Source organism: Aulostomus chinensis, chromosome 4, assembly GCF_037954235.1.
Source record: "Aulostomus chinensis isolate RoL2024-O1b breed Wild chromosome 4, RoL_Achi_v1.0, whole genome shotgun sequence".
Lineage (NCBI taxonomy): Eukaryota > Metazoa > Chordata > Actinopteri > Syngnathiformes > Aulostomidae > Aulostomus > Aulostomus chinensis.
The window spans coordinates 26,498,842-26,517,859 of NC_141323.1; the positions used below are offsets into that span (position 1 = coordinate 26,498,842).

The 19,018-nt window shown below is 43.2% G+C and overlaps 1 protein-coding gene and 2 non-coding genes across 3 annotated transcripts in view; 2 read left to right on the forward strand and 1 right to left on the reverse strand.

Moving 5' to 3' along the window:
- Positions 1-3,794: 3,794 nt before the first annotated feature.
- Positions 3,795-19,018, reverse strand: part of LOC147264631 (uncharacterized) — a 163,678-nt gene continuing 148,454 nt past the window's right edge. Inside the window, exons 2-3 of the mRNA XM_086202347.1 lie at positions 11,638-11,644; positions 3,795-4,401 (exon numbers count right to left, since the gene is read on the reverse strand). Coding sequence (XP_086058473.1) covers positions 3,795-4,401; positions 11,638-11,644 — 614 coding nt within the window. The remainder of the gene's footprint in view (positions 4,402-11,637; positions 11,645-19,018) is intronic.
- On the forward strand, positions 9,577-9,649 carry trnak-cuu (transfer RNA lysine (anticodon CUU)). Its single transcript has one exon. It is a non-coding gene; the product is annotated as a tRNA-Lys (tRNA).
- On the forward strand, positions 15,331-15,412 carry trnas-gcu (transfer RNA serine (anticodon GCU)). The gene has a single exon. It is a non-coding gene; the product is annotated as a tRNA-Ser (tRNA).

A 19,018-nucleotide genomic window follows, 5' to 3' on the forward strand; every position in this document is an offset into this window, starting at 1 on the left:
AAAGCCTCCACACATCAAACAGCTGGTGTGTTGGTGGATCTGTGGATCCTGCTGGAAGAAGCAGGATGGAGCTCTGAATGGTTCCTGTCTAAAAGAGCTTCTCTGTGCAGCTCCCATCAGCTCCTAAAAACAGGAAACCAGCAGATTCAGTGTTGAACAGTGGCATTAAAATGTTTCAAAAGCTGTCCTGTCCACCATTTGTTGGTGCAAAGACATTTAAAAACACCAGTTGAACATTTTCCAAAGTTTTCTGTGTAGGTTCTCATTCATCCAGATCATCGTAGATCGAAGCGAAGTAAAATCTGGTCAACTGGACGTAAGTTTACGTACCGTAGTTTAAAACTTACGTCCAGTTGACCAGATTTTACTTCACTTCAATTTTCCAAAGTTGCTCTCACCTTCTTTCAAACACCTGGAACGATTTCCTCCAAATCAATAGAAACTGGTGAAAAAACAACAACAAAAAACTCCTGGAGAATCAAACTCCACCCTCTGCTCCAACTGGACTTGGGACTTCAAATGACCTCCATTAAAAGCCTGCCTGCATCCCCATTCACTGACTGTTGTGCTGTGGGTCTCCTGGACAAACATGGCAGGGATCCTCTAGATCTCCAGGAGTTTAAAAAGAGCAGCTCTTTTAAAATGGGTTCTGGCTCCATTCAGGTTTAGAGAGCTGAGATTAAAATCACACATGAATAAAAGAGGGAACCCAAGAAAACAAGTCAGCGTGAAAGAGGAGCAGATTTTAAAACTCCTCATCATTTCCACCTCCAGGAGTGAAGCCTCCCGGGACCCAAGAGGCTCCAGCTGGCAGAGGTCTCACTCATTTCTCCACCACCTCGCTAACCTGAGCTGTAGCATCTGAGAACAAATCAGTGACCCCCTTCAGTCCAGAGCCGACTCCACAAACTCTGAGCCCCACTTTACCCACAGCCAGCCGGCCACCTCAACACTGCATGACACACGACGACTAAATTGAAGACTGAGGAGTCTCATCAAGAGATCTGTCACATGCGTCTGCTGTGGAGGGTCAATCTGTCCGTCCACATTCAGATCATTGATGCAGCGACTCTGCTATGATCAAACTATTCAGGATGAAACAGACCAATGTTGACATCAAGTAGCAACTCAGCAGCTGATCAACAGAGTCCTAAGCACCAGTAGAGCCTGTTCATCGTCCCTGGGGGATCTTAAAATTCTTTCTTTGATCTCACCTTGATTTCTCAATGATTTTTTTGTACACACAAATTAGGAGTTGATGGGAGTTGTTGCAGATACCAGTGTCCAAAGTCCAGCTTGAACCCAGTTTGTGCCACTTATTTGTCAAGCTAGCAGAGATTCTTTTCACTGCCAAGCTAAAGTGACTTCTGTCAACAAAGGTAAACATACAAAAGGATATTTCTACTGTCAGTTCAAGATTTTTATCAAACTCCTTTTTCATAGCTTCAACCTTCCTCTTGTGTTAGCTTTCTGTTCCCATCTCTGATGTTAACAGGTCGGTTTTGACCCACGTCTTCAATCAGCTGTAAAATAAACTAAAAACAATTTTCTATCATCCAAGTTGTTTCCCATCTCTTGGTTTCCTTGTTAGGCTTCCTTATCCATGGAAATATTGATTTGAATATTTTGTTGTGGGCCTCTGGACCTTTTTTAGTCAGTAAACCCTCGATTTCAGTTTAAAAAATTATCAAATGAACCTCAAGAAAATCATAGAAATAAACAAAAGGTTGTTGTGTTTCCTGACCATTACTGAGGGGTGTTAGAACACATCTCTGACATGGATTGGTTTGATTTATTATTCATTTTAATATTATTAACTATTGTAACATCCATGGTGTTATGGGTCAGTTTAGACCCTCATATATTTACTTCAAGAAAAAGACAAAAAAGTATTTTTTTCAGCAACAGAACTTTAATACAAACACAAAATGAAAAGCAGAACAAGCGAGAACCCAAAATATGGATTTGCAAGGTCAAACAAACAACAACCAGTCAAGCAAATCAAACCAACAGAAACCAACTACTGGTTCAAAACCAGTAAAAAACAAAAACAGAGGAAAAGTCTCTGTGTGTTTAGATGCGTGTGTATGTGTGTGTGTTTAGATGTGTGTGTGTCAAAAACGGACACTTTATTTTTTTGACAACTTGAGCCAACAGTGGTGGTGTCTGTCAAAGAGGTGGAGCTCTGTCCTTCACCTGCAAGATTTCAGCAGGCAGCTCAGGTCTAGTTTTCTTCACTGTGCCACCATGATAAGTTTCCTCCTGAGAAGTTCTTGTCCAAGGTCATAGCTGGTAAAAGAATTGTCACAGTGATACTGGGACCCTGCAGTCCAGTCGTCATATCCAGGACCACTCTGGACATGGCCGTCTTTGTTTGTTTTGTTGTTGTGCAACGTGAGAGAACGTGACAGACCATTTTATACCAAAGACAGGCTGTGTGTGTGTGTGTGTGTGTGTGTGTGTGTGTGTGTGTGTGTGTGTGTGACCATGTTAAATTCTTTTAAATAAATATGTTTCAACCTGCTATTATTTGTATGCTGTATGATTTCTGAAACCCAAGACTAACTCAGGTGTACATACTGCAACCTAAAGTATGGTAATGAGGAGAATGATGAAAAATCCATTTCAGTCTGGTTTTAGAGCCCAGCACAGAGACAGCACTGGTAGAAATTACTGACACCTTGAATTTCATCAGATCATGGCTTTCAGTCTGTACTCATCCTGTGAGACCTCAGTGCTGCCTTTGACACAATTGACCATCAAATCCTGCTACAGGGACTTGAACACTTCAACGCTTCCTTTTGGTCATTTTATTCAAAAACACTCCGTAAATTTCCATTGTTACTCAGATGATATTCAATTCATTCATCAACAAAGCCGGATGTAGGCCAACATTTATCTAAACTGCAAGCATGCATTCCAGACATAAAGGCCCGGATGACTTATAGCTTTTTACAGTTCAACTCTGATAAGACAGAAGTTCCTGTGCTTGGCCCCAAACCCTTCAAGGCACATGACTGAGTGATATCACTGCTCTGGATGGCATCACTATGGCCTCCAGCAGCACAGTGAAGAACCTAGGGAGTTCTATTTGGTCAGGATTTGTCCTTCAGTTCCCACATGAAACAAATTTCAAGGACCGCCTTTTTAAATCAACAAAATATCTGAAATTAGAAACATTCTGTCTCAAGATGTTGCTCAAAAAATAGTCCATGCATTTGTTACTTCTAGGCTGGACTATTGTAACTCTTTATTATCAGGCTGCACCAACAAGTGGTTGAAGACTGCAGCTGGTCCAGAATGCACCTGCACGTGTATTGACAGAAACTAGGAGGAGAGACCACACCACCCAAGTCTTAGCTTCGCTGCACTGGCCTCCAGTAAAATCCAGAGTTGTGTTTAAAATCTTTCTGCCTGCTTTTGAAAAAACAAACCTGATGTATGTTCTTGTATGATAATTATTTGAATGATTACAGGGATGTATTTTTGCAGCATCCAAAAGTAACCTGGTTTCAGCCCATACAGCAAGTTAGCTCCCAACACAGGTTGAACTGAAGTCACGTGGAACCTCATGTCTTTCATGATGTTTCTGGTGTTGCAGCAGGTATCTGGAGGGTGGGGAGCTGTTCATTCCTCCTAGTTGGAAGCACCTGGGCCCATTTTTGGTTCATCGTTGTGTTTTTTTTTTTTTAGTTAAATACATTCATTAATTGGCTTTCAACCTGCGTCTCCCACTCTTTTGTCACAGCTTCAGTGCCACATTTTGACAAATGTTTTCTCCCCAGTGTGTGTTCTTATGTGTCTTTTCCAGTTTCCCTTTTACCACAAACTGAGCAGGGAAATGGTTTCTCTCCGGTGTGCGTTCTCATGTGCTTTTCTAGATTTCCCTTTTCTGACCATCTTTTGCCACAAACTGAGCAGGTTAATGGTTTCTCCACAGTGTGCGTTCTCATGTGCCTTGTTATTTGTCCCTTTTGTGAGAATCTTTTGCCACAAACAGGGCAGGTGACTGGTTTCTCCCCAGTGTGCATGCTCATGTGTGTTTTCAGATGTCCCTTAACTGAGAATGTTTTGCCACAAATGGAGCAGGGGAATGGTTTCTCCCCAGTGTGTGTTCTCATGTGGTTTTTCAGATATCTCTTTTCTGAGAATCTTGTGCCACAAACTGAGCAGGGGAATGGTTTCTCTCTAGTATGTGTTCTCATGTGTCTTTTCAGATATCTCTTTTCTGAGAATCTTGTGTCACAAACTGAGCAGGGGAATGGTTTCTCTCCAGTGTGTATTCTCATGTGTGTGGTCAAATATCCCTTTGAGAATCTCCTGCCACAAACGGAGCATGGGAACATGTTCTCCCCAGTGTGTTTTCTCATGTGTTCATCCAAACTCCCTCTGTTTCTAAAACTTGTACTACATGTGGAGCACTGAAACGGATGCTCATCCTCACTGACTTCTGTTTGAGATTCAGATGGACATAACATCACATTCTTGATCATCTCTGATTCTCTTTCAGTCTTTACTTTTTGCTCTTTTGAGCTGCAATGAGTCACTTCCTGTCCTGGCCTCGATTTCTGAAGCAAATTCTGTCTTGAGCAAAAGAGTTCCTTGTGCTCTCAAAGAGCTGCAATAGTGACATCAGTTCAAGCCGGCAAAACGACTCCTGCTCTGGTCCTGCTAAGTGTTGTGATGCTCTGTGTTTAGCTGACAAGCTAGCAGCTCAAGACTCATTGATCTGGACTGAAACTGCATTTAAATGAAAAAATAAGGCTTCATTTGTGTCTGCATGAGTTTTGCCTTTGTATTTTGTTCTCTAAAGCGACTGTAACATTGGTTAATTCTGACGTGACTCATTTGGATATCATGTGACTTGTGACTTGCTGCAGGAGAGAGAGACTGCTGAAATGTGTGTGTGTGTGTGTGTGTGTGTGTGTGTGTGTGTGTGTGTGTGTGTGTGTGTGTGTGTGTGTGTGCTGACTGTGTTTTAATGTTGAAGTGTTAATTATAATGTTGTATGCATTTCTTTGGAGGCTTTATATTAAATCAGGAGTGTAACAGGGAAGAAGCCAATAGTTTTAGGTTGCTTTTAATTTATCTGTTTATTTTCTTGTGAAGGAAAGCTTGTTTGTAGATTACATTCATGAACCAATTAACATCATTAATATATTTTGTTTTTCTGTAATTGTTAATTTCAAGTTAGCTGCCAAAACATCCATTTTGATGTACACATTTACTTTATTTACATTATTATTATGTTAATTTTTGAAAGTTTTTTTAAAGACACACACATAAGAAAACAAACTAGTACAGCTGTGGTCCTGGAGACAGAGACACTGCTGAAGTGTGTGCACAAAATTACTACTTTAAGAGTTGACAAAATTATCTACAGTCGCTGAAAAATGTGAGTGATACAGTATCAGCTTCCTCTCATCTCTCTGTCACTCAGCTGTGTGTGTGTGTGTGTGTGTGTGTGTGTGTGTGTGTGTGTATCTTCTTAGGCTGCACAGCGCGCACACACACACACACACACACACACACACACACACACACACACACACACACACCCCTCCCAGCTCCACGACCCTCCGTCAACTTCCAATCACTGTTTGGATGCAAACGACCCAAGATGGAGCCTGTCAGGTTTCAGCACCAACACTGACTTCTGCTGCGTTCGGTTGCACTCAGAATATGAAGATTCTCTTTCTCTCTCTCCCTTAAGAAAATAACAGATTCCCCACAAACTGAGTATGAACAAGAGTTACTACAGTAACTGAAAAATCCACTGGAAAAGGCACCAATGAGATGAGAGGTTACACCTCTTCTCACTCTTTCCCTCCTGAGTCCGTGCCCTGTCACTGATGCGTCTTCAGCATCTTGGGAGAGTTCCTTCTCTACTTTGTCACGGCTCCTAACCCCCTACAATCGCACCATGTTCCATAAAAGAAAGAGGAACAGGTGATGTTGGTCCATGAGAAGTCCATCACAAATGACTTGGATATGGAGGATTTGATAGAGTTCTGCAAAGGGAAACAGGAGACTGTTGTTGTAGAATGGATTGATGAGAAAGGAGAGTGGAGCTGTTCAGGTGCTTGCAAAACAAACAAGCTTAAAATGAGACGAAAAGACAGAAAAAGAGATTTAATACAATGCTGACCCTTTTTAGTTTTGTTGATATTGGCTTTATTGAGAGGTCTTATTTTATTACTTTATTTTGCAAATTAATCTACGAATTAGACCATCCAATGAAGATAAATTTTATGTTGTTGGTTGTCAAGATCTGGATGGATGTTTTATTTTATTCTTTATTTTATTTATTTTCTATTTATCAGTTTTGTTTTTCAAGACTTGGTGAAGGAATTTTTCTCGAATAACTTGGCCTACCCTTTTTGTTTTGTTGATATTGGCAATAGTGACAAGTGTTATTGTTGGGTTTGAATATGTTTGATACAGGCCATCCAGTGAAGGTAGATGTCAAGATTTAGTTGGTGTCATCTGAGGAAGAATTTTTTTTTTAGTTTTCTTTTTCCTGTGTCCAAGGATATCACAAACCCCATAGAATCCATGCCTCTCGTCATTTTTGTTGTTGTTGTTTTCTATGCGTGACTCCCCCACTGCCAGAGCTCTTTTCATCTGGGTTCACGTACCTCCAGTGTCTGCAGCTCCGTTTACGTCACTGTGATTAGTCCTGATATCTAGCAGTGCTAGAATGTCCAGTTTTTTCGCAGATGTCGCATGCGACCTCCCAGTCCACTGTCTTTGAGCTGTTCACACCTCATTACTTTTGTCGCGGCGGAGGTTAGTGCCTCACCTTGATTTGGGGGAGGAAAGTCGCCGACGCCTAAAATCTTGTGAACTGGGCTTTAACCTTCATGTGGGACAAGTGGGACCAAGTTGGACCGGTCTTAGGGTAAAGGTCTGATAAAGAGCAATCCAGTTACATGACAAAATCAGTTATCCAGAGAACCACCTAACACCCCCACCCCTCCACCCCACCACACTCTTTCCAACCTCCATCACCACCATGTGCCCCCTTCCCATTTCTGTCTGCCCCCTTACATATGCCTGTCTAGAACCGGCCCTGCTGCAGCTCCACTTCCTGGGCTGAATTCGGGGCCCAGCAGGTCCCTGGCGGGGACTCACCTGCTCTGTAGAGCCTGACTCGGGGCTTCAGCACGGCATCGAGCAGCAACCTCCGCCGGCGGTTCTCCCGCTCGTACTCCACCACGGTTTCCTCCAGCAGAGCCACGATCTGCTCCGCGGCCGCAGCCAGCCGCTTGGTGAGCAGCGCTCTCAGCACCGGGACTCCAGCCGCTGAGTCTCCTTCTCCCAGCTGCAGCAGGAAGTCTTCAGCGGCGGCGAGGATCCGCTCCTGGACAGACACCCGCAGAAGCTGCGTGGCGCACATGTTGCGGCTCTACTGGCGCCACTCAGCCTTCAGGAAACACAGACCGAGATCGGGGGTTCACGGACTTCTCCTTCTTTCCTTTTTTGAAAATGTCCCGCTTTCTTATGTTTCTTCATCTTCCTCTCCTTCTTCTTCTTCTTCGGTTGGCATCCAGCTTATTTGCCCATTCCCGCCACCTTCTGTTCCAGAGTGTGGACCAAACAGTCACTTCCAGTCTTCTTCCGATCCTAACCAGATCTACTACAATATTCGACCATCATGTCTATCATTAAACTCCTCATCCCTCACCTGTGTCCCCTACTGCCACCTCAGATATCCCTGCTCCACCTGCTCCTCTTCCTGACATCCCTCACACAAGCCTGTCTGGTGCTTCCCTATCAGTTTCAGTGGTTTATTTCCTGCTCTGACAAGTCAAGACTAAGGAGGTGATTGTGGACATGAGGAAGGAGAGGAGACCTCAGCAGCCACTGTTCATCCAGGAGCTTGAAGTGGAGAGGGTGTGCAGCTTCAAATACCTGGGTGTCCACATCAGCCAGGACCTCACCTGGACACTTATCTCCACACAGCTGGTGAAGAAGGCACAACAGTGGCTGTACTTCCTTTGGAGGCTGAGGAAATTTGACATGTCGCCTAAGATCCTCAGCAACTTCTACAGCTGCATCACTGAGAGCATCTGAGCAGCTGCATCACAGCGTGGTACGGCAGTGCTGCTGCTATGGACCGCAAACGCCTGCAGAGAGTGGTGGAGACTGCTGAGGAGACCACCAGGACTCCACTGCCCCCCCTGCAGAGCATCGACCACCACAGTCCACAGCAGAGCTGCCTCCATCTTGAAGGACCCCACCCACCCCAACACGTCTGTTCACACTTCTACCCTCAGGCCGGAGGGACAGAAGTGAGAAATGCAGAACCACAAGACGAAAGAAGTCTTTCTTTCCCTCTGCAATCAGACTCCTAAACTCCTAACAAAACTACCTCAGGACCCTACTTGAACTCTGCCTACACGTGAACAATTTTTGTTTTTGCAATACTCAAATATTTGGCACAGTACTGTTTAATTGCACTGTTTCCTCACTTCTCTACTGTCATTGTTTATTGGAAATTTATCCAAAAAAAAGTAATTTCTTTTTATATTCCTAGCATAAGGAATATATGTTTCTATACTGTACATATGACAACAAACACTTTGAATCTTTAATCTTTGAATCTTGAGTTTTGTGTTTGATCTTAGAATTCTTTCTTTGATCTCACTTTGATTCCTCAATGATTTCTTTGTGGACACAAATTGTCTTTGATCTCTCAATGAGACAAAGACATAGAAGCTCAAACCTCAGCCTCCAGGAGGCCATGATCCTATAGTGGGCAGTACTCTGTGTTGTGGCTGCAGCAACCCTGGTTTAAATCCGGGTCACGGCAGCAACATGAATACTGACTAGTATTTGTTGTTAAACTGGACAGTTTGTCTGTTGAAGCTCTCTCAGACATTCCTTTATTCATCCTCCCTTCAGGCTCAGCAGCATCATAGTGAATGTGTCTGACTAGGATCAGAACCCTCAACCTGTAGGGCTGTGGTGCAATGAGAACACATCTGACAACGGATCAGAGGAGTGTCTCTTTGACTCCTGGAAAACTCCATTTAAAGCTGAGAGGAACTTGTTCTTCATCACCAAATTCCCTCCCTGCACGTTGTCTCTCGAAAAGCATTCAAATCAAAGTTGAACCTTTGACAAAAAGCTCCCAGTAGGTGATGCAGGCTCCACCTCGCTCTTGGTTCTGGAACCTCACCAGTTGAAACTTTCTCACCACTTGGATCTCATGTTTCTGACATCTCTGAGCTTGTTTCCTATCCACCTGTCTCATATTGATGAGGTCATACAGCCTGATGATGTCGATGGTTCTCCTTTGAGTGGTTCCTTCTGGGAGAGTTCTCTCTCTGTAACTTGTGTGTGTGTTTGGTCGTATCCTGTTTCTCCTTGACAGCACTTTAGTGTTTTTACCACTGGTGTCTCATCTGTGATTCACCTTTTATTTTACTGTTTTGTCAAAGATGAAGGTGTGTTTGTTGTCATTCATTAATCATGTGATTGCTCATGTGACTGTGAGTCTGATGAATTGCTTGTGTGCAGCAAACGTCTCTCACTCTGATCACTTCATGCTATTGAAGCTACTCAGATGTAGCCTGACTAGCTCAGTCGGTAGAGCATGAGACTCTTAATCTCAGGGTCGTGGGTTCAAGCCCCACGTTGGGCGTTCACTTAAACATCACTGCTTGTCCTCTCACTTTCTGCAGCTGTGATTGTGAATTGTAAGAAGAATCAATGAATAAACAACATGAACACAGGCTGTGTCTGCAGCTGCACCTGACTCAGAATGAAAAACCACTATGTACTCAATTGTATCCACTGTCCATACTGACTCTGGAGAAATTTCTTTGTGTGTATTGATGGACACGAGCCAAGCAGAAAGTTCCCATAATGCCATAAGGCAGTGTTTGGTCAGTGTGGAGCAGGCGTCAGTCTGACAATGATGTCATATTAGTTTGTTATCACTTGACCAGACCCAAAAGTAGGCTCCAGGTATCAGTTTCTTCTCAATGCTAATGTCTGCTAGCTTCGTCTGCTACTTTGATGGCTCTGACGACAAAAAGGTCCAGACCCCTGGATATGGTGGTTCCTCCCTAAACGTAGATTCTGTCAGCTCATCTTTAGAAATCAACTCACCATGAACACAAGTAGATTTCAATGGACTGCAAATGTGTCTCATTTAATGGTAAACATGTCAAATATAAATTCCATCACCAGAGGAGGTCTGCTGCTGGAATTAAGCTCCAGCTATTCACAAGATATTCTAGATCTTAAAATAAAGCATTTTTACATTTGATTTATTTTTCATTAGCCTGCTTAATGTGGTGTGATTTTATGCATCTTATATTAAATAGAGCTTCTTCAATGATAGTCCCTGAGGATGTTGGATGATATAAAAAGATGATATAAAAAGAGTGTCGTGACTTGATAAACTGGTGATGACGGCGTATCTTTAGAATGTTTTATCCAGTTGTTACTCGGGGCTCCACTCGTTGCATTTTTGTCTCGTCCAATGAGAAACGATCAGTCTCAGGTTTAAGCTCATCAATGAGTCCTTGTTGATCAGTGGCTTGCATGCATGAATGAGTTGGAACACTTCTTGGAAATTAAATTAAAATAAATTAAATTAAATTAAAGAGGATTTAATACAATTAAGAAAACACATAAGACAGAGTGATAATTCCAGCAGCGTAATTAAGGCACTTATTGAGTAGCAGGGATGAATTAGCCTCCATTTATCTGAGCTTCAAGTAGACGGCAAAGAGGCAGGTGGAAAGGTGTGTAGGATGAACGATAGTGACCTCCAAACAAATGAAGAGGACTGAGTGGAGGCTGACCAGCTCTACGGAGTCAGGCGGAGTTTGGCAGTGAGACAGGAGTCCAGGCCTGAATAGGTGAAAACCAATGTAACCGGCTGACGTTCTCAGCTGTATTCTCCCATCGATGTACGATGCCTCTCCAATGAACTGGAGGGAGGACGGCTTCCAAAGCCTCCACCTCGTCGACCGTGGCTCCCGCTGACATTCGCTCGATGAAGAAGGGAAGCGCGTTGATTCGCTACCCTCTGGTCTCAGGCTGCTGGCTGCCTCGACTAAGCTGCTCTTCTCCAACACAAAGGTGGCTTCTCTTTGCTGGTCAGGATGGAGATTCAAGGCTCACAGGAGGTCGAGAGTGTAGCGACCGTGAGCTGAGATTGATGATGAATTACAAAAATAGAAAAAAAAAAAAAAAAGTTAGTGGAATAGAAAAGGGGGAGAGCCGGACCAGCTGCTCTAGGAGCTCAAGCACAAAGGGCAGAAACAAGAAGCACTGAAGAGAGCGCCAGCAGTGGATGGTGTCACCACTGTTATAGTCAGGGGAGCACATAAGCGGTCCGCATGCGCGCATGCGTAAGGAACCTGGACAAATGCGCTCGGCTTCAAAGGCTTTTATACGCTTTTGCGTACGAAACACGAAAATAATTACTTAGCGGGGCCTGTCTCTTTGACATTTTGAGAAGTGCTTTTGCCCGCGGTCGGTAGCAGTCGGTACGCAAAAGCGTATAAAAGCCTTTGAAGCCGAGCGCATTTGTCCAGGTTCCTTAACCATTCGCGCATGCGGACTGCTTATGTGCACCCCTGGTTATAGTAAACTGGTCTGCCTCAGAGCAGTGACCTTTGACCTTTGTGGGGTTGTTTGCCAATCAGCACACTTTGCTGTCTTCAGTCCTTCTCAGATATCAACAAATGAAGCTGGTTGAACAGACAGCAATCATCATCACTCAGAGACATCACCTAGAGAGGAAGACTGCTCAGAGTTCTGACAATGACAGTGAAGAGGCAAGGAAAGATGGACAACCACAGACAGTGAAACATTCGGAACATCATGTTTATACACGTGTGTGTGTGTGTGTGTGTGTGTGTGTGTGTGTGTGTGTGTGTGTCAGAATCAGAATCAGAATCTTTTATTTTCGTTGAAGGGGGGGGGGGGGGTTCCAGTTAAAATAGTTAGATAGAGCGCTCTTCCAGAGCCACCGTGCACCACAGAATGCAGATATAAAGAAAAGATCCAAAAGATAAAAGATAAAAGCAAGATAAAAGACACTGTTAGAACAGAAAGATCCATAAAACCCACCAACCAGAGGTGTGTCTGGTACAGATGTGGAATTATTGGCTCACACAATGTTGAGGCAACTGGGAAGAAGACAAACAAAAAAGGCTTGTGTGATTCAGACATTCATCAAAAATGGTCCTGTAGAACTGTTCAATGTGTCATGACTTCTATCCATTTTCTTCTGCTTATCCTGTTCAGGGTCATGGAGGGGGTGGAGCCTATCCAAGCAGCTTTTGGGCGACAGGCCGTGTTCACCCTGGACAGGTCACCAGTCCATGACAGGGTTAACACATCCACAGAATAACATTCAAAGCCAGACTCAGGAGGATCTCTCCACCCTACAGACTGTAAAGGAATCATCAAAGATGGCAGTTGGAGTTCTGTGGATCTGTGCTGGATTCCTCATCCTCACGGACCAGAAGTCTGTCTGAAATACTACACTGATTGATGATCTTTTCATGAATCTGTAAATGCTTCTAAAATTAAGAGTAAAAAAAATCCTATCTTCTTCATGTCTCAAGCCAAATCAAATCAAGAGTTCTTTTATGATAATTTTTTTTAACCGGACGTCTGCTTTGACTGGTTGATTGTTGAAAGAGAGCAGGACAGGACAGACAGCAGAAGACAAATATAGAGAAGAAAAGACAAAAGACAGAGAGAAAGGAGGGAGAGAATGACAAAAAGATGGGGAACAAGATGAGGGTGCAAGACAAGCAGAGAGAAAGACAAAGGGACAGGGGGATGGAAGACAGACACACAACAAACAGAGGTCAGGGAAGATTGGTGTGGATCTAAAGGTCCCTGGTTGGATCCCAGGACATTGTTTTGGCTCATTTGAACATTTTCAAACCCTCGTTGCTCAGATTTTACATGAATTTGATCATGACTTTTGGACAAATGTTTTGTTTATTAATTAAATAATCACTTCAGTTATGAATTTAGTGAGTCACCCAGACTTGGTCAATAACAAAAGTTAGTCTGGTTATTATTCAGTTTCCAGTCAGTAGGGACACACACACACGCACACACACACACACACACACACACACACACACACACACAGCCTGTCTTTGGTATAAAATGGTCTGTCACGTTCACGTTGGAAGATTTCTCTGACTCCATTGTGAATAAAGAGATTCTTCATCTGACACCTGAGTCTTGATCCACTGATTCCTCTGATCCACCTCTTTCTGCTCCAACAAGGCTGACATGGATCAGGTGGGTCCATGACATCCAATCAGTAGGTTTCTCTTCTCAATTAATTTTCTTCATCCCAGTTTAGATTGATTCTTCTCAGCCTAATGAAGGAGCATCTGATCAGGTGTTTGACTGCTTGTTGGTTGTAATTCCATAGATTTTAATCTCAGATGTTATAGAATTAATAAGAACATCTTAAAGACCTTTGTCCAACACTTGAAACTCACCTGTCTGTGGAGGCCCAACTGGCCTTTGGTAGTGAGGTGGTGGACGCATGTGAATGAAATGAGGCTCGTGTTGCTGTGAGGAGCCACTAGAGGGAGACACCTGTCGTTCCTCCCAGCTGACAATGAGGCTTCACAGCTGCATTTGAAGCTGTCCTTTATGAGTCACAACTGTCTTGAGCTCAGGAGCCAAACTCACCGAAAAAATATGCAAGTGGCTCTGGACAAAAGCGTCTGCTCAATGAAATTGTAGGATTATAGAATTCTATAAATGTATAATATAATTGTAGAAATGCTCTCTCTCACCACCCCCCAAAGTCTGTGCCAGGGTCTCTGGCCAGTGGTCAATGGCTCATATCACCTGCCCAGGATGGATCAAGCTTGCTTGTCTTTGTAATTCTGCACTTATTAGAGACCTGGAAACAAAGGAATGCTGAAAAAGAGAAAATAGGACCTCACACAAATGGGCTTGTGACACAATTTTAAAGAATTGTGTAAATGTGAATCTTTTACAAATGTGTGTGTGAATGTGGTTGTTGTGGCCGAGTGGTGAAGGCGATGGACTAGAAATCCATTGGGGTCTCCCTGCTCAGGTTGGAGTCCTGCCAACAACGTTAAAGTGTTGATGTTCTGGAGGAGACAACATCTGATCTTTGTTAGATCCACGAGTCAAAGGTTTTCTTTAAAGTGCTGCAGCAGCTGAGGATGAGGGAGAGACAGAATTTCAAACCATCTTCGTGAGGACATTTTGAAAAACGATGACATTTTGCCACAGTTATTATTGACTTGGAACACTGCAAAAATATCCCCTCTCCAAAAACCCTCCTCTTCAACTTTGTACCCAAGTTGTCTCCTCATCAGGCACCACATTGTCCAGGATGTTCAGTCAAAAAGTCATGAATGATTATAAAAATGTCCATCAAACACAAAATAAGGCTTCAAATAGGTAAAATCACCATCTGTAGACTGAACCAATATGCTGATGTGATCCTTTGATTAGTTTAGGATCAGTCAGAGATCAAAGACTGAAGCAGGAGATCAATGCTCAGAACCCAGAGATCAAAGACAGAATTCAGACATCAGAGACAGAATTCAGACATCAAACACATACCTGATGGAGGCTCCACCCCCCCCCAGACAGTTTCCATGTAAGTCGTAAGTTTTATTTTTAAAGCGCCAAATCACAACAAGTGTTATCTTCTTTTTATTCTTTTTATTAAAGATTGAAGCTCCATACAAGACAGAGTTTGTAGACAAGAACATCACAACCAGGGAAGCTTTCACTTCTTTTGATGGACAGCTTTGATTTCAGGTTCTACCTCTGTAAAATTGAAAGTAAAGTAAATGAAGCACCTGTGAAGGTAAAACTGATGATGTCATGACTTGTTCAGTCCTCCAACGTTAAAGTCCAACAAGCTTTTGATTGTCTCTGATTCTCTGTGGCAAAATCCAACAAGAGGAAAAGAAAATCTTGAGGTTGTCTCACTTTTTTTTTTTAAAGAAACTCTGCATAGGACAGTGATAGGATGCTTGTTTCCTTGGATGAAAAAGTCTGGTACTCTCATCTTCTTAAACATTTACTTGTTCAATCAGGACAAGATAATCTGAGCTTGGATGTCATTTTGTAGTAAAAGGTGAATTAAACTTGTAAACATCAGCTGGTGTTCACTCTGATGATGTATCGATGGTCTGTATTCTGCCCTCTGTAGCACGATGCTGCTGGGAAGAAGCCTGATTATGTCAGAGTTGTGTTCAGTGGCTCCTGCTGGGTCCATTTCTGAAAAATAGGCTCCAAAGAGTTCAGCTGTTTAAAAGCTCAGGGTTGCTGTCAGCAGACGAGGTGGCCGAGTGGTTAAGGCGATGGACTGCTAATCCATTGTGCTCTGCACGCATGGGTTTGAATCCCATCCTCGTCGTGAGTGACTCTGGTTTCTACTCCTACATTATGGAATTACTGTGAGGCTTTTAACTGACACAGATACCAGTTGAGTCAACTTCCCTTTCACAACCTGACCAAAACAACTCTGACACCCAGAGCTCACATGTGTCAATCACCTCTGTAGAAGGTCCCGCCCCCACAGAGCTATAAATCCTCCCATCAGTGAAGAAAACTGAAGACGCCTCTTGGATGAGAGCTGAAGCATCTTCAAGAAACCTGAAAAAGTCCACTTGGTAAATTTAAATAATTCTACAATTTCTTTAAGCTTTTGTCCAAAGCCACGTGCATGTATCACATGTATATAATATATATGTGATACTCTTTCATCTACTCATGAACCAAAAATGCAGTCTAATACCAGTAAATTTGTGCAGAAAAATGTCATTTGTGCTCCTTCTTTTATTTATTTGTTTATTTAGTATTTTTTAATGTATTTTCTTTCAATTCACATTTTGTCCATTAATTTCATAATCACTCTTCACAGTCGCCATCTCATCACATGACTAAAGTTTGGGTTCTGTATTGGTGGTAAAATATCCTTCCATGCCCCTCACTAGTTTGCACACAGAAAAGCATATTTTACTGGTTTCAAATCTCTTAGTGTGTTCTCTCTCTTAAACCAGCTGTGGCAGCTTTCATTGTGTGATTGATTTTAAAATATAAAGATAGAACAGAACCATTGGAATAAGATGTCAGGACATTTGAAGGAATGTAAATCCCCTCTTGAAATGTTGCAGTGTGCAGCTGAGACTCTCTGGCAGTGGCACAAGGAGCCACAATGGCAGAACCTGGACCCTCCTGGAGGAGAACCACAGGTGAGGGCCTTCTTGGCTCCAGATTGATGGAAATCAAGTGTCTGAGGCTGTCAGCAGCCATGAAGTTGATCTGGTTGGGCACTGGTATTTTTTCTTGCTGCAGCTCAGGAGTGATTCAGGAGAAGAGTTTCAGAACAGCCAAGGGGACTGGAATTTTCAAATTTCCCCTGGAATCAGACAACCTTGGGAGGTAAAACCTCCAATCATAGCCAATCAGATGCAGCAGCAGAAAGAAGCTGTCATCTACCCTGACAGTCAGAGCATCAAGTCAAGAAAACATCAACCATCTTGTAGTTCCAAACCTTCACCTGTCAGATTCAGCTACTTCTTATTGTGGGACTTTAAATTTGAACACAATGGAATTTGGACAAGGAGTTTTCCTTCAAGTCAGAACATCATCGTCCAGCCTCCAACCAGAGGTCCATCAGTTATCATGGGAGCCACATGTGGAGTCTGGAGTCTTTTCTAGAATGTGACGGCAATGACAGTCCTGCCAAGTGACATCACTGACATGAATGGATGACTTCAGTCACATGACTGAAGTGCTGTGGTTCTTCTGATGAAGGGCGACGTGATGTTTGCTGTCTCAGGCTCCACCAAATGTCCTCTTCAGGACGCCACAATGTGGCCTCTTCAGTGCTCCATCTTCCCTGCATCAGAGACACAAGGGTTTCTCCTGGTGCCGACCCTATCATCCTTCTACCGAATGGTGAGGCGATGGATCCTCAGAGGACGCTTGGATCCTTCTTCTCATCAGTGCCACAGTTTTTCATGGAGGGAACAACAGGAGCTTTTTAGTCATGTTTTGCTTGGTGTTTCCTGCACAGAGCATCAGGATCTGTGACGCCATCTTGTGATAGTGGATTCATTCATCTGCTATTTCAACACATTCAAGTTCATTATCCCTGCATGTCAAAATACATTTGGTGTGGAGTTTTACTTTCTGGCCTCAATCATAATGTGTGCATTTATTCTTCATGAACATTTCTCAGCTTTGTAAGTTTGTGATATTTTGTCTTCCTCTGTTTTCTATTCCATTGTTGTTGATGATTCTATTGCAGGTTTGAGTTCCCTGTTGACTGAAGCAGAAACAGGAACAAAAAGCTGGAGGTGGTCAGAGCTCCAAGTTGGGACGCTGATATTAAAGTAGGAGATGAACACATCCAGGTTAGCCATCACTCTCAGAACCTGCTACTTTACCTCTTCAGAATGTAGCAGCATAGCATAGCTTCATCTCACCGGTTAGTGGCCCACTTTGATGTCTGGGATATGAGGTTAAAGGTTCTTTACAGCTCTGAATGAAGGGTTTATAAAGTGTTTACAATGCCATAAATAACACAAGCATTCAGTAATTCTTGATAAAAGGAGACTCACCATCAAGTTGGACCAATTGAAGAACAAACAGACTTCTCCACTATCACATTTATCCTCACTGGTCCATACTTGGGGACCTCTGTACTAAATGGAGAGTTGAGGAAATGGGCTTGTTGTGGCCCTGCGGTCCACAGACCTCCTGTACAGTCACCAAGCGCTGGCAGACACAATCGTAATGGAACCAATTATTTTACAATGACAGTAACAAGTAAGAAATAAGGCATTACAGCTTTGAAGGAACTTGTCCAGCACTGGTTTGTGAGTGGGTGTTGTCCTATATTGGCAGGAAAAATTCCTTGAAATGTCATGCAAGTTTTTTCTTAAAAAGAAATGTGTAAAACATTCATTAACATCCAGGCCCAAAGACAAGAGAGGGCAACGCTCCAGGAGTCTTTGATCTCTGAATTCTGAGCATTGATCTCCTGCTTCAGTCTTTGATCTCTGACTGATCCGCCGAAACTAATCAAAGGATCACATCAGCATATTGGTCCAGTCTACAGATGGTGATTTTACCAAGTGCACTACAGCAGTCCTTGTTGCTGTCTGCTGTTGTGTCACAGCAAAGTAAGGAAACAGCCTGACGGTCCTCAGGAGGAAATTCAACAACCTCCAAAGATGGAGGTGAATCTAGACCTTCTCATGTTTACTTTCCTTGATGAACTTGACAAACACACCACATGTCACACACTCTACAGTTTCAATCTGTTGAGAACATGTAACGTGTGGCCCCAGTGACCCTGCATGAAATTTTTGTCCAATTCAAATTTTGATTCATGACCCAGAACCACTCAAAACCCCAGAAAAATAAAGGTTTGGGTGCATTAAAGACATAAATAATAACATCATCATGTTTCAAGGGGGCTGCAGGGTGGTGCAGTGGTTAGCACTGTGGCCTCACAGCAAGAAAGTTCTGGGTTCGAGTACCGGCTCGGGCGCAGTATCTTCTTGTGTAGTGTCTGCAAGTTCTCCCTGTGCCTGCGTGGGTTCTCTCTGGTACTCTGGCTTCCTCCCACAGTCTAAAGACATTCAATTTGGGGACAAGGCTGATTGGATTCTCTAAATTGACTGTAGGTATGAATGTGAGTGTGAATGGTTGTTTGTCCCTGTATGTTGTCCCTGTGATGGACTGGTGACTGGTCCAGGGTGAACGCTGCCTTTTGCCCGTAGACACTGGGATAGGCTCCAGCCCCCCGAGACTCTGAACAGGAATAAGTGGAAGAAGATGAATGAATGTTTCAAGGTTTTCTTCCCTCAAATCTGAAGGTCAAGCTGCATTATTTGCAGTGCTCATTAGCAGGGGAATTAGCTCCAATGGTAGAGTGCTAGCTTAGCATGTGAGAGGTAGAGGGAACCATGGCCTCATTCTCCAGAATACTTCAGCTTGTTCTGTTGAT